This window comes from Jaculus jaculus, chromosome 2 (assembly GCF_020740685.1).
Source record: "Jaculus jaculus isolate mJacJac1 chromosome 2, mJacJac1.mat.Y.cur, whole genome shotgun sequence".
Lineage (NCBI taxonomy): Eukaryota > Metazoa > Chordata > Mammalia > Rodentia > Dipodidae > Jaculus > Jaculus jaculus.
In genome coordinates, this window is record NC_059103.1 from 109,670,911 (window position 1) to 109,687,372 (window position 16,462).

General features: G+C 35.3%; 1 protein-coding gene across 13 annotated transcripts in view; it reads right to left on the minus strand.

The window, feature by feature from the left end:
* Nucleotides 1–16,462, minus strand: part of Bmpr1b (bone morphogenetic protein receptor type 1B) — a 382,398-nt gene that overhangs the window by 50,686 nt on the left and 315,250 nt on the right. For all 13 annotated transcript variants that reach the window (XM_045143623.1, XM_045143629.1, XM_045143628.1 and 10 more), the window contains one exon: nucleotides 3,803–3,962. In XM_045143623.1, coding sequence (XP_044999558.1) covers nucleotides 3,803–3,945 — 143 coding nt within the window. In that variant the 5' untranslated portion in view covers nucleotides 3,946–3,962. The remainder of the gene's footprint in view (nucleotides 1–3,802; nucleotides 3,963–16,462) is intronic.

Consider the following 16,462-nt stretch of genomic DNA (forward strand, 5'->3'; position numbering starts at 1 on the left):
CATCAGGATGGTCATGAATTTGCAGCAGTCCTTTTGCCTTCTCCCCTGGAGTACTGAGATTGCAGGTGTGCAACACACATCCGGTTTAGTCATGGTGGATTTATACTCCATCTTCCAGCATGCCTGCTGTTAACAAGGAAGTGACATGAATAGTGGTAGCAGACACATCTATGCCTGACAGAGATCAAGCCCAGGAAACCTTTGGCTTTGCTGTGGCTGGTGGAGGAATCTCTGGTACTGATGAAGTAAACCCTCTAAACTGCACATATGGTCTCTGGATTAGCATGTGGGATTTCACAGTGGATTTAAGGTATGATGCACATGTAATTCTTGACCACTTTTTATATTGTTCCCTAGAAATATAAAAGATGCTGAACAGGAAACCCAGTATACTCAACTTGAGTAGCACAAAGTCTTACCTCAGCCATTATCTAAGGTCACATATCCCTTGTCCTTAAAACTTCTTTGCCCAGCTTGCTTGCAAATCCTGAAGGTTTGGGTTCAATTTCATAACCAACCATGTAAAGCCAAAAGCAAAATTGGTGTGTCTGGTATTTATTTAGAGAGGCAAGAGACCCTGGCACACTCATCCACATGCACAACCACAAACACGCCTGTCCCACATTCAAATCCATTGTAAAGTTTAGGAATTTTACTTATTTATTATTTATTTATTCAGTCATTTATTTAAGAAAGGGGGGAGAGGGCTGGAGAGATGGCTTAGTGGTTAAGCGCTCACCTGTGAAGCTTAAGGACCCCGGTTCGAGGCTCAATTCCCCAGGACCCATGTTAGCCAGATGCACAAGGGGGCGCACACATCTGGAGTTCATCTGCAGTGGCTGGAGGCCCTGGTGCACCCATTCTCTCTATCTATCTGCCTCTTTCTCTGTCACTCTCAAATAAATAAATAAAAATAATAAACAAAAAAATTTAAAAAAAAAGGGGGAGAGAGAATGGGCGTGCCAGGGTTTATGTGGGTACTGGGGAATAGACCTAGGTCCTTAGGCTTCACAGGCAAATCCATTAACTGCTAAGCCATCTCTCCAGCTTCTGGTTAATATTTAAAAAAAACTGCTTTGCATATCAGTGGAATATTCAATGCAGAATCAGCAGGATAGAAAACTGCTCACTACTGGTCTATAAAAAAGTTAATGCAAAAATATAGCTTGTATAGCAATTCAAGGAATTTTTCTGGAAACTAAATAAGAAATTTAAAAAGGGTATGTAATTGGCAAGCTGTTAATAAATTTTATAATAATTTTAATGATTGTACTTTAGGGAAGTCCCATATTCAACCCATGGGGGACTATCTTTAAACAGAGAAAGCTTGAAAAATATTACTTTGGGGGAATCACAACAGAGAATAGGCTTATAGAAATAAGGAAGAAAGAAATGGATTTCTTCTAGATCTTAGGACAAAGAACAAAGGTAGTCCTAGTGCTTCACATACGACAGAGCTCAACTGGAATTTGGCTTCTCACTAGCAAGATGTGTATTTTACTCAAGTAAATGTCTTCTCAGAACCAGTGACAGAGTTAGCTGATGATCAAGAATTTATAACTTTGGAATCTTAGCCACAATTTAAAAACTTCTTCATATCATTGTACCTATCAAGAATCACTTAGCTTTTTAGAATCTCAAAGTTCTTACCTGGGCTGGAAATCAGAGAATATTCTATTCTTCTCAGTAATGTTATGAGGATGAAAGACAATTGAATGCAAATATGGTGATATTTATCATTATTTCAGCAAACACTGCTTTCCTGTTAACTTCTTCAACCTTAACCCATCAATACTGACTGCAATGCTATCATCACGTTCGTCAGAGGAATTCCATTGTTACTATTCTGGTCCTTATTTATTTTTTCCCTTTGATATCATAAATCCAAGTCTGACAACCATATAAATCATAGTTCATCTCAATCTGGGGCATATGTTGCTACAAAATTAAGTATTTTTAGTTTGATTTTCATTTTTTAAATTAATTATTTGTCATTTATTTTTATTTACTTATTTGAGAGCAACAGACAGAGACAGAAAGAGGCAGACAGATAGAGAGAATGGGTGCACCAGGGCCTCCAGCCACTGCAAACAAACTCCAGACACATGCGCCCCCTTGTTCATCTGGCTAACGTGGGTTCTGGGGAATCCAGCCTCGAACCGGGGTCCTTAGGCTTCACAGGCAAGTGCTTAACTGCTAAGCCATCTCTCCAGCTCATTGATTTTCATCTTTAATCATCTTACTTGACCTCTAAATGCATCAAGCACAGCTGACCATACCACCTCCCCTTTACCCTCAACTTCAGTGATGCTTATTATTGGTCTCTTGAGACATCTAAATGCCTCCATGTTCAGTCCCACCCACTCTACTAGATCACGAGTCATTATTGCTCTCACTTCCAATATGCCAAAGCTATGGCTTCCTCTTAATCTGAGCTTGACTCTGCCACTTGATTCCATTAGTGCACTATTAGAACACCTGATGCATGCAGAGCTGCTGAAGCCTTCAGATTTTCTTATTCTTAAGACAGTGAGGATGTACCCTGGGTGGCTCACTAAATCAAACATATTTTAGTACAACAAATATTTCTCCTTGTGTTAGTCAGTTTCTATGCATTTATGTGAAATATCCTAGGTTATTATGAAAACTTAGTAAGCTCATCCTGGTTGAGTGTCCCTTACTTAAAATAGTTTGGGAATGAAATATCTCAGATTTCAAATTTTTGCACAGATTTTGGTATATTTACATATAATTGATGAAACATCTAGGAATGAAACCAAACTGGAAATATAAAATTAATTTATATCTCACATACCTTATAGAAATAGCAATAACAGATTTTTATTCAATTTTTTAGTATGCTCACATGTGGCATAAAGTCAGGTGGGAAATTTTCTACTTATGGCATTACATTTGTACTTGGGAAAATTTTTGGATTTCATTTCTTGATTAGGAATATTCAAACTGTCGTAGATTGTGCATCATACAGAACCTAACAAAAGCTCTCTGAAAGAGCAGATATGTACAACTTAGCTCAATGTGCCCTCCTGGCTAAATAAGACCTAAGTGGTTGCCAAGAATATTCTCTCTAGACTTCAGTCTGTATCCTCTCTTAAGGGACTTTCTAGGTTCTCTGACATTGTCACATCTGGGAGACACACTGCTGGGATACCTTAGCCATTTATCTCCTGTCCTGCTCTGTCCTCACTAGGATATGGCACTTGACCTACCATGTCCGTATTCTAGAGTCCCAACTGCTTTCATGACCAGAAACTTGGATATAACTTCATGAAGATGTGTCAGGAAGAACTGCAATGTTTAGTTTCAAATGCTCTAAAGCAACTATAAAAAACACAATTGCCAACTTGAAAGTCTATTTTTTAGTATTTTAACAATGTTCTTCCTAACATCTAGTGGGCTCACAAGGATTCCATCACAATACTGTTCCCAGAAGTATTTAGTACTATCCTCAACAGTCAGAACACTCACATCAGCATGATGAATGGTGAAGGGAAAAAACCCTATATGTGTGACATATTTGCTGCTAAGGTGAATGTGGAGTGGGTCAAAGAAGTTATCTGAAAAAAAAGTAATTATTTTTGCTCATTGACAAGTAACCCAAAATCTGTGTTTGGTATTTATATGATTGGGTGAAGGAGTTCTCAGGACATCCTTTCAGGGTAAAACACAGTTAAAATAAATACATTACAATTCTCCAATATATTTTCTTTGAAACACTAACATGATGAAAACAGTTTGTAGCCTCCTGCTAAAACTAGTTTGGAATTACTCTGTCACCAACCTGCAAATATTGTTGACTGAGTCTTCTGGACAGTGGTGGTGGCATTTACACTGCAGGATCTTGGGACGAGGGGTGGGGGCTGTATTCTCACCATCTTCTCTCTTGGTGCCCACATTTAATTTTCCTGAACTTCGCAAAAGCATGTTATCAAGGAATGTTGCTGAAAGAAAGAAAAATAAGATTTAGGAAAAGACTACTATATAGACTTCTTTCCAAAAGATGATCCGCAATTAAATAAAAAATGAAAGTAATTATGACAAAGGTTTAAAGAAAACATGGATATTATGATTTTTCTTGAAAAATCATACCATGCATGCCTCAGAATATCCAGATACCCATAATCCTGTCACAGTATCATTTCATACATTAGATTAGAAGAATCATTTCTAGTTGAGTAAAAAGAATGCAACTAAATACTAGTATAATGATTCCTCTTTATAATAATACTAAGATAAATGTCATGAGTCTTATTTTTTATTTCTAATTTTTTTAATTTTTTATTTATTTATTTGAGAGTGACAGACATAGAGAGAAAGACAGATAGAGGGAGAGAGACAATGGGCGCGCCAGGGCTTCCAGCCTCTGCAAACGAACTCCAGATGCGTGCGCCCCCTTGTGCATCTGGCTAACGTGGGACCTGGAGAACCGAGCCTCGAACCGGGGTCCTTAGGCTTCACAGGCAAGCGCTTAACCGCTAAGCCATCTCTCCAGCCCGAGTCTTATTTTTTACATGAGGAAAATTAAGACTCAAAGTTTAACTGACCTGCACAGAATCAATAAATCACGAAAATGACATTTTAAATCTAGCTTGGTTGAAGCCTACCATATCACTTGATTTATATCATGTATTTTAAAGGAAAGTATTAGAAATAATTAATCTTCCAAAGAAGGTAGGAAGAACAAAAATTAGTAATTTTGCATGCATCTTCCCCATCAGCTTTTATATCAAATGTGCCCATCATTAAGACAGAGGAAGACACTATAGCAGACATGATCACTTCAATATTTACTTTATGATTTACCATGTATCCTAGGATAACCTTGTAATTTCTTGTACCTAATTTAAGTATCCTTAAAATGAAGATTATAAGTACCCACAACTGATGTTAAGAGCTTGGCATGGATATGTTACATAGAAAGGGTCATGTGTGAATTGATAGCTATCATGTTTCAGACATTGTGTTATGAGCTCTTATATATAATTTCACCAAACCAAAATTGATCAACAATCAATTTAAAAATCCCTCTTGCTGCATATCAACAAAGTAGTGAACTAAAGATGTCTGAATTAAAAACTAGAAAAAACTGTCAGTACTATTATATATATGTATGTGTGTGTGTAAATATATGACTTTAAAATATTGTATAGCATGAAATTGCTGTGTTTTAAACTATACATCAATGTCTCCAGGAATTTGTTCCATCAGAAAATGAGAAATTTAGGAACAATATCTGTTAACTTTTTCTGGCTTTCTATGTGTTAAGCTAAGTATGCAAATTATAGAGAATGGAGGTAAAACTCAATAAAATGTCAATTGTCAGAATATCACCTCTTTCCAAAGTTATATAAGGTATGTACCTCATTTTAACAAACAATTACTTGGAAACTTAGTCTAAAAAGGACATGTCAATTGCAGTAGGCACCTTAGGTACATAAGTAAATTGTTTCATGTGAAGTCCCACAACATCCAAAATATTTATGAGCCAGTATGTTTCACATTTGTCAAAGAAAGTGTATATTTAACACAATCTCATGTGATATGATATTCATACTCTACTTTGAGGAACTTTGGACTAAATTAAACAAACACTATTTATTTAATCCAATCACACAACAGATCTCAGTATATCCAAATTATAATGTAGGATGATCATATGTAAATTAAACTCCAAATTCAGTATGTCAAACATAGTTCCTATTATTATGTTTACAAGTCTTTTGTTGCAAGCTTATTCACAGAAGAATGTGAACACTGATTGCTATAAAGGTGTGCTATGTTGAGGTATGGCCACATATAACTTGTCATGGCAGATTCCTTCTTTGTAAGTCTGGTCTTCTAGCACACACATGTAGTGAACTGAGTTACCTCAAGGGATAAAATGAAAGGAATATATTTCAAACTTAATAAATTTTGATTTTTCCATAGCAGATCTTTGCTGTTTGAAGTTATAAAGCAAAACAATTAATATTCATGTATTCTACAGATACCTATATATAAGGTATTTATCAAATGCCCAGTTCCAGATATAACTTTGGTCACTGTGATTGCAGACGCATGCACAGAAACTGCCAAGTGCTAGGAAAAGTTGCTAAATGAAATATTTTACTGAGTAAGCTAAAGTGAAGAAGAAATATCTTTTTAGTATACCATTTTAGACAAAAATTTAAGAGTACTCCATAGTTTCACATGTTTTATATTTAGAGTGTTATAAAATTTAGTTATATATATGTACATTACAATATCACTTACATCAATAGGAGATTAGTTCTACACACAAAATAAGATCCCTATTTAGCCTGAGAATATTGATAAAAAACAATGCTTACTGATAATAAAATTAAAAAAAGAAACTTCTTCTCAAAGGACATATTACAGGGCATTCTTGTAATAGAACTCTTCTCCAATAAAAGGAAAATGGGTTAAAGACAGATACCTTCAAGAGAGCCAGTGGGCTGGAGAGATGGCTTAGCGGTTAAGCGCTTGCCTGTGAAGCCTAAGGACTCGGTTCGAGACTTGGTTCCCCAGGTCCCACGTTAGCCAGATGCACAAGGGGGTGCACGTCTGGAGTCCATTTGCAGAGGCTGGAAGCCCTGGCATGCCCATTCTCTCTCTCCCCCCCTATCTGTCTTTCTCTCTGTGTCTGTCGCTCTCAAATAAATAAATAAAAATTAAAAAAAAAAAAAAGAGAGCCAGTCCCCAGACAGTTAGCCCCATCTAGTGCTATATGAGCTAATGGGGGAAAGTGGTCAACATCTGTCCAAGCAACTCGAGGTCTAAGCTACTTAGAAGCAAACAACCTGAAGTGATGCTCACACAAGTGCAATAATGGCACACAGCCATGGTGGGTAACCAACTGCTTTTGGATTGGCTAACAGATCTGCTCAGTGGAAAGGAACCCATATCTGGAACTGGGAAATGAGTCAGAATCATATCCAGATAATGAGTTTGCTTTCCAATATCAAGCTCCTGCTAATCTTGGGCTATAAGAGGGTCTACACTCATTAAATTCTCTCTAATGGTCATCCCATTTAACCTGTGCTGACTTCACTCTCCTTTATATAATCTGCTTCTCTTTTCTCAGAGACCTCAGGGACCTGAGGAGAGAAACAATCCATCACAGTTCACCAGGGCCCCAGCTGAAACCACAAAGGAGTTGGGGAAATGAGCAAGAGTGCTGCTTTCTCAGTGAATCTGATATCAGGAGGAAGGTAAAGGAGATAGATACTGAGGACACTCAACATTTACCAAACCAGAGATCCAGAGGCACCTAAGAGTCCATCATAGAAGTAGACTTAAACAGAACCCAACATAGCTGGGGGAATTTCATATAAGAGGCTGTGGAAAGATGGTTAGAGCCACAAGTTGGGACATTATGCACAAAGACATTGCCCCTTCCCCATAATGGCTACCCCCTCAATGCACGACTTACAATCCCCATGGGGATGACTGGCATCCCCAATGAGGAGGGTCCCTGTGGAGGGGGGCAGGGATGAGGAAAAGGATGGTACCAACATGTGCTGTTTACATACATACTGAGTATGTCCATGACTAATAGGTACTTAATAGGTGGGTATTGTATATATATGGAAGTACAATGATTGAGATGGGGAGGTAATATGTTGGAGAATAGAATTTCAAAGGGGAAAGTGCAGGGGGGGGAGGGAGGGTATTACCATGGGATATTTTTTATAATCATGGAAAATGTTAATAAAAAGTGTGAAAAGAAAAAAAATTAAAAAGATTTATACCTTCAATATGGGAATGACCAAGAAAGTTGGCACTAACAATAAAAGCCAGGAAGGCTAAAAGACAAGCAACAGTCGACTTAACAGACTAAGGCCACTGACTCCTCAGACAAATGTGGGCAGAAATCAGGAATGAGCTAAGTAACTTCAACAGCTCCAGAAGTTCCATCCCAAGGTACTGCAAGGCACAAAGTTGGGAAGAGATATTGCTTAGTGCCTAAAGTACTCAACACTTGCAACACAAGCTTTAGGATATGAAATCCTCAGAACTCAAATAATGCTGATTATTACAGCTCTGTCATCTGTAATCCTAGAATTCCTACAGGGAGATGAGAGGCAGAGACAGGAGATTCCTGGACATTCACAGGCCAGCTAATCTGTTGAACAAAACACTAAAGAGAATTTGCCTCAAACAAGAAAGAAGTTAAGACCTTTTGACTCCACACACATGCATGACATAGATACGCACATACAAGCAAAAACAAAATATACATCCAAAAAACAAAAGCACATTGCTATGAAAGGTGAATCACAAAATAAGAACCTCAAACTTATGACTTTATACATGAAATCCTCAACAGATTAGATGAAAGATAAGCATTAGGCCATTTCTATAAATTTGAAGTTAATGCTTATTTTAAAGAAAAACTTGAGAGTATAAAAGCTTCAGATAAGTGATTAAATATGTAAGATAAATTCATCTTCCCCAAATTATAACAAGAAAGTATTTTGAATATATATATATATATATATATATATATATATATATATATATACACATATATATGTGTGTGTGTGTGTGTGTGTGTCCATATATACATACATACATACATACATACATACATAATACATACATACATATCCTCTAAAGCTAGGCATGGTGGTGCATGCTTTAATCCCAGCACTCAGAAGGCAGAGGCAGGAGGATCACTGTGAGCTCGAGGCCACCCTGAGACTACATAGTGAGATCCTACCTCCAAAAAGAAACAAGAAAACCTCATTTAATAATGTCAAACACACAGAGGAAAAGGTTTAGTGACTTTATACATCAGTACAGGAACTTCAACTTATAAATGATGTCAGCTCTAGGGATACTTGGGAAAATAATCAAACAAGTAAATAATTTACAATTCTAATAACTGAAAACCATGAGTTTCTAGTTGTAAAAGAACCAAGGATTAGAACAGACCCATGTGACAGTAACGCTAAGGAAAAATTCCATAATGTTGGTGAGAAAGAGAGACCCTAAACTTTTTTTTATTTTTTTTTTATTTTCGAGGTAGGGTCTCACTGTAGCCCAGGCTGACCTGGAATTCACTATGGATTCTCAGGATGGCCTTGAACTCATGGCGATCCTCCTACCTCTGCCTCCCGAGGGCTGGGATTAAAGGCGTGCGCCACCACGACCGGCTTGAGACCCTAAATTTTTATAGAGTCAAAGATCTGAGCAAGAAAGTGATGAAAATAAAAGAATAAAATGAGTATGACAGTGAACTTCCCACAGAAAACCTGGAAAGAAGGATAAAAGGTACAAAATGCTGAGAAAGAAGTATGATAAAGCAAATTTTAAACAAGTGTGAAAGGGAAAAGGCATTGTAATATTTTCAAGGTATTAAATAGGTACATTCTATATACCTTACTTAAAATAGTTATTGCAGGAGAGTCTCCATCTAAAAAAGGATCTAAATCAAAGGATAGCTCTGCCAATTAGATATCTGACTTAAGAGGAAAGTCAAGTATATTAAGGTGTCAGAAAGTATGGTTAGTAAGATGAGACCGATGGAGGGAAAGCTTCATGATGCCAATATTAAGAGAATGGCTTGCACACTTTCAATTGACCTGATTAAGAGTTTGGAAGTGCGTTTGTGATAGAAACATAGGACCCTAAGGGAACAGACATCTACTCATGTAGAATAGGCTAGTGGATAGAAATGCATGCAGGTTGTGGGAGTGAAGGTGGTGAGGAAAAAGGAAATCTTCATCTTCAATACTGGAAAGGCACAAGTATCAGTTTAGAGATTATGGAAGGCAATTTTTTAAAAAATGAGAGAGAAGAGACATAGTTGTCACTGCTACTGGAAAGGAAGAAGTTTGGAAGATTTCCTTTTAAAATTAAGTGTCTTTAAAAAACATTTTATTTTTTGATTGATTTATTATTTTAGAGAGGCAGAGATAGAAAAAGAGAATTGTGATGCAAGGGCCTCCCGTTACTGTATATGAACTCCAGATGTATGTCTCACTGTATACATCTTGCTTACATTAGTACGGCGGAATTGAACCTGGGTCCTTAGGTTTCAGAGGCAAGTGCCTTACATGCTAACAAACATCTGTGAAAGAGGAAGGAAGAGAGCGAATATGAATAAGGAGAAGAGGATTAATAGAAGGCCTCACAATCATTATGCCAGCACATGCCTTTAACCACTGGGACATCTCTCCAGCCCACCAAACTTTTTCAGTATCAACATGATAATATAAATTTGATACTTCAATGTACCTGAGTTTTTTTTTTTTTCAGGCATAAAACTGTTATAGTGGGATGGAGTAATGGCTTAATAGTTAAGGCGCTTGCCAGCTAAGCCAAAGCATCTAGGCTTGATTCCCCAGTACCCACATAAAGCCAGATTTACAGGATGACAGGTGTCTGGAATTTGTTTCCAGTGACTGGAGTCCCTGGTGTGCCCATTTTCTCTCTTTCTACCTGCCTCTTTCTCTATCTCACTCTTTCTCTCTCTATCTCAAATACAGAAATAAATAGACATATAGATATATAAATACATTATATGTGTGTGTGTGTGTATCTATATATAAAATTAAATAAAATTGTTACAAAATATTATATAAAATTACATTCAGGCTATTGCAAAACACAATATATATATCAAATGAATTGTGTGTTTAGTCATAGACCCATCTTAACTCATGTCATAAATATTTGAATATCAAAAAGCTTCTGAAATCTGAGATATTTAAGTCTGGTAACTTACCCTTGTAGTCAACTCCTGGCTCTCAAAAACTGTGATAAATTAACTAATAAACACTCACCAAATAAAGGTAATGAAGAAGGAATATTACTTCCCACTTTCATGCAGACATAAGGCATGACTTTTTATTTAAATCAGAAATACACTAATAAGACCCAAAGGCCTACACCACAACTAGATAATAAGAGAGATATAATGTCTATAAACCAAGGAAAAAGTAATCATACCAGGTGTCCATTATATAATAAAACTAACTACGTAAAAACAGTAAGACAATAAAATGATTGTCTTTAAACATTATTAAATGATGAAATGCAAATCTGAAAAAGTAGACAGCAGTTCCTTATCTGCTTTTGTAAAAAAATAATCAAATCAAGGAAATAAATTATATAAAAGTGAGAAATTGGTAATTATTAATCTACATGCAGTTAATTTCTCATGCAAGGGAATCATTTTCTTACAGTATACATTATTTCCAACTGCCAGATAAGAATATTAATAATCACAGGTACAAGTGTTGGGGAGATGTCTCGCTGTGAACAGACTTAATAGACCCACATTAAACACTGAAAACAGCAAAGATTGGTTGTAAGGTCCTCTGAGTAGCCCATCCACAATGGCAGAAGGGGGCCAGTGAGAACTTACAATACCTTAATATTATAATTGTGGGAAGCAATTTATAAAAGATCAGTTTCACTTATCATATTACATTGAACTCACACAAAAGTCAGCCTAATCCACAGCCAGACATTTCTAGTTATAAGTACAACATAACATGTCAGCTAACAACAAAGTTCCTGGAAAAGACAATTATACACATATGCAAAGAACACTCACTTTATTCAAAAGGCAGCTCCAGTGCAATGAAGCTGATTTAGAACTGAAGACGACAAGGTATGTGCTTAGAATAAATATGAATATCCACGTAACACAGATTCTCAATCGTGAATATATCTCCCAAATATAAGATGCTTGATCAAAACAACATACTCTAATGCATTTTCAATAAAACATTAGAACCATTCCCACTGGTGAAGGACATAGACTTATAAAAAAGTAATATGTTTACTAATAAGTCTCCATTGCATTTTGGTTTTGTTTAAGTTTTTTTTTTTTTTTTTCAGGAGAGGTGACAAGCCAGAAGAGAGGCCTTGTCCACCTGCTAAGCATTTATCTGTCTATCTATCTATTTATTTATTTTTAATTTTTTTAATATTTATTTTTATTAGAGACAGAGAGATGGGGCGCGCACGAGAGAGAGAGAGAGAGAGACTGGGCATGCCAGGGCTTTTAGCCACTGCAGATGAACTCCAGACACAGGCACCACCATGTGCATCTGGTTTATGTGAGACCTGGAGAATTGAACCTGGATCCTTAGGCTTCCCAGGCATACATCTTAACCGCTAAGCCATCTCTCCAGCCCTCCATTTCATTTTATTGTGTTATGAATTTGCATATAATAGAAAATAATAATTGATAAGTGTAAGACACATAAAATAATTAAATAAACATTAATTAAATCCAGGTGTAGTGGCACACGCCTTTAATCCCAGCACTCAGGAGGCAGAGGTAGGGGGATTGCTGTGAGTTTGAGGCCACCCTGAGACTAAATAGTTAATTTCAGGCAGGTCAGCATGGACCAGAGTGCGACCCAATCTCATTAAAAAAAAAAAAAAAAAATTGGAATTTCACATACTGCATTTAGTAAGTCAATGGAATAGGAACTTAAAAGTATTTTAGCCAAGGAAAGACAAATAGTGAATAGTTTTTACATAATTGCTCAGTGAATTTCAACAAAACTTATTTCTTTACATCATTCTAGTTGATTATTTTTTATTTGTATATAGAAAGAGAACTATGAATGAATATAAAAAGATCATTATCTAGGAATGTCATAGGAATGACTACAGTGATGAAGGTACTTGTGAAAAACTAATTCCATATTTCTTTCCTTCTGTCCTTCCCTTCCTCCTTTTCTTTCCCTTCTCTTCTCCTTTTTGATTCTCTCCCACTGCTGTTCTCTTTTTAGTGACTTAGCTTTCTAGGATGAATCCAGTCATTTCACAACTGTGTTTTCTGATCACATTTTAGTTAACCATCTAAATAACCACCACAGCAGACTTTTCCAAGACAACCTAAAATTAGTTATCATTTCTTAGAGAACCAGTAGATTTTAAGAGTACATATGAACCATAGGGTTACTTTTATTCAATATATTTGTATATGTTAACAAGTCACAACTAAATTATACTCATGTTTCTCATATGCATAAGTGGACAAAGATCAGAGTTCACAAAATAATATAATGATCAACATACAGTAATAGTGTGATTTACAATCAATTAAAATGTTAAATAGAAAATTATTTGCAAAGTATCTAAAACATCATTTTTGGAAAATATGTTGAAGTTTATACATATTTTCTACTAGGTATAAATTTTCTATGGAATCTCTTTCTATAGAAAATAAAGCAGAAATTTCCTTAAGGTATTTCTTTTTGTGAATAGTAGATGATGATGAAGTGGAAGCCTCAAGTAAACACAACAAAAGATTGCACTCAGTGATATATACACTTAATAAATCATTTTTCTCATTTATAAAACATAGCTATCATATTATGCATACTGTTCTCTTCCATATAAGTTTTATATAGAAGGAATGTCACATTTACAGAAAAATCAGAAGATATAGAAGTAAAATGAAAAATGTTAATATTTAAAATCAAGCATAAACCTATGGAATTAATTTTATTTTCAATAATTGCCCATATATCCTCAAGAGTATTTAAACATACTTTATATTCTTTTAGTAATATCCTTATCAGCTAATAAATACCATCAACTGAACATTTTAAACTTTGTGATGTAAAAGATGGGAAGCACATATCAGAACCCACAGTTGCATTAGAATATACATAGGGAGCATTTTCTATGGATGACAGAGAAAATCCAAGTAAAATTAAATCTCGATTATAAAATACACTTACAAACAAATGTAAATATTTATTCAAATTCAATTGAAAATTTTGCATGTCTATTTAGTTACATGGGAACTACTGATGACCTACCCTTCTGCCCTTCTGGTTTTTATGTTCCAATACTTTGTTTTTCTTTTTAAAATTCTGCGTGGACTGTCTTTGCTATTGCATAATGTGTGCACTAGAGGGCAGACAGGAGCAAGAAGAGAGGCTGAAATTCATCTTAGCTTCCACATTCTCCTGGATAAGTCTACAGAAAGGTTAAGGTACTGAACCCTCCCTTGGGATTTGAGAACTACCTAGTCCACTGATGCAAAGCTGCTTCGGAGGAAGTTATAATAACAAACATATGAATCCATGCCCATTTTCCTTTGCAATCAAGGAATCGAATATATGTTTATTTTTTTATGTAAGTCTGTTTTGCACATAATAGAATTTGAATCAGAGCTTAAAACAATATATTTTAAAAAATAATTTATGAATATAAAACAATGACTTTGAATAGGCAATTAATTTTTATTTCTACCACTTAAACCTTAAATTAATTAGCTCAATTTTAACTGGTATAATTTACTGTCTGAAGTTTTTCAATTAGCAATCTAGACCTTCATTTTCATTGCTTTGTCCTCTTTCACTATATGAAGGCATTTAAAATACATTGTTTTCTATATTGTTTGCAGCAAGATTATGTTGGTAAGTATATAAACAAACTAAATGAAAAGATAAGTAATGTTTTAAAATCTGGGATGTTACCCTAGGCTCTTCAAGAGAGTGGCAAAATATCAATAAAATTTTGATTCCAGGGTAACAGAGAAAAACCACATGTTGGGAAAGAGTAAAATTATTCCCTCCACAATCTGCTAGTGCTATAAATGCTGTTGGTGGGTGACAAGGCAGTGCTCTGTATGGTCACTGAGTTGTGGAGCCAGACTTGGCTACAATTCAGGGAAAAACTCACGAATCGGTTCACACCTCAGTTAGACTACTTCCTTGCTAACTGGACTTCGTAAGTGATTGAACCCTCCTTATGGATGATGAGGCAAATGGCAGCATTCGTTGATTGGCTGGGGTTTTAAACTGTAAGAGATGTGCTAGCATTATCTAATAGTAATGTTATTATACAAATCTGTGCATGCTCCTACTCCCTGACAATTAAGTCTCTTTGTCCACATTCACACACCCACTTTTGCCCATCATTTAGGTCATGTGGGATGGTCAGGTTTTCAACATTTTTTTACCACAAAATCACTTGCCAGGAAACTCCAAAACATCTGAATAAAATTTTAAAGCTTTGTTTACTAGTGACATCAATTACAATTTAAGCAAATTATGAATAGATAATATTTCATAAATATATACTAACAACATATATACATTTATTTATTTGTTTTGATTACAGATTTAATGAACAACCATAATAGATTATGATAGTAATTTCAAGTTCTTTTGATATCACATTCATACTCTGATCTTAATAACTAGCTCTTTTCTTGTGCTTTATTATACTTTTAAATTTGTAGAAAAACAACAAAAATGCTTATTTAAATAAAAAAAATAAACTACAACTTAGTTATGAGCATTTTAATACATGTTTACACACAAAAGAACAAGAAAAAACAAGGAAGTAACTGTAATATTTAACTAGGATATTTAATATCAAACTTAATCAGCATGTATAAAGTAAGCCTATCACAGCTAATAGGGTGATTAAAACTTTTAAATATCTATATTTTAAAATATTGAATGTGTCTGTTTAGGTCAAGTTTAAGGGAACAGAAACTGACTTAGGATCTCTCTGACAAAAATGTCAAAGAATCAACTAGATCTTGGCAGCTTTCCAAGCCAGGAGCTATGCTTGCTTGTGAACCGTGGAGTTTTGATCTCTGCTTCACAGTTCTGATGCTAATCAAAGTGGCTGCTCAACTTGCCTCTACACCAAATTTCACTCTACAGCATTGCAAAGCACTGCCCAGACACCTTAGGTGTGACTCCACACTGAACAAATTCATAGTCATGAAGAACAGAGAGGTGACAATGAAGCCAGACAGATTAGAAACAAAATCACCACATTCCAGCTCTTCTTTTTCTCCTCCCCTCCAAAACCCCTAGAAAATATTTAGGATGTTTTTTACTTCTAATCCTTAGTGTATACTTTAGTTGGATAATTACAAAAGGATAACTTTCTTCTGGTGCATGCTAATTCCAATAAAGGAAAATATTCCTAATTCACATGTTACTATTTACATGTGTGTGCATATGTGTGTACAGTATAAAATTATTTTGTGTATGTGTGTTTAAGCCAAACTGCCAACTATAATCATCACCACTAAGTTTAAACATTTATTTCTGGTGAAACAATTCTGGAAAAAATTAAATAAAAAATTGAATATTCAAAACCCATTACAGTTTTAAGAGAAATATATAAAGAAAAAAATGTTTAGACAGGTAGTGTTAACCATAAGGCTTTGTTTTGCCCTTATATACTATGCTTCACAGAAAGATTTTGTAGGGTAGATACCAAAGATAATAGAAATTACTAAAGTGTACATTTTCTTCCTAAAACAATTTATAATCATCTTGATCAACAATAAATGACTTAGTCATGATCTTTTCAAAACAATTTATTTGATCCTAATATTTAAGTCACTATATTTACACTTTTGAAAATGTCTTTTAAAACACATACTTGCAAACTATGGATGCAGCTCAGTTGGTAGAATACCTGTCTAGCATGC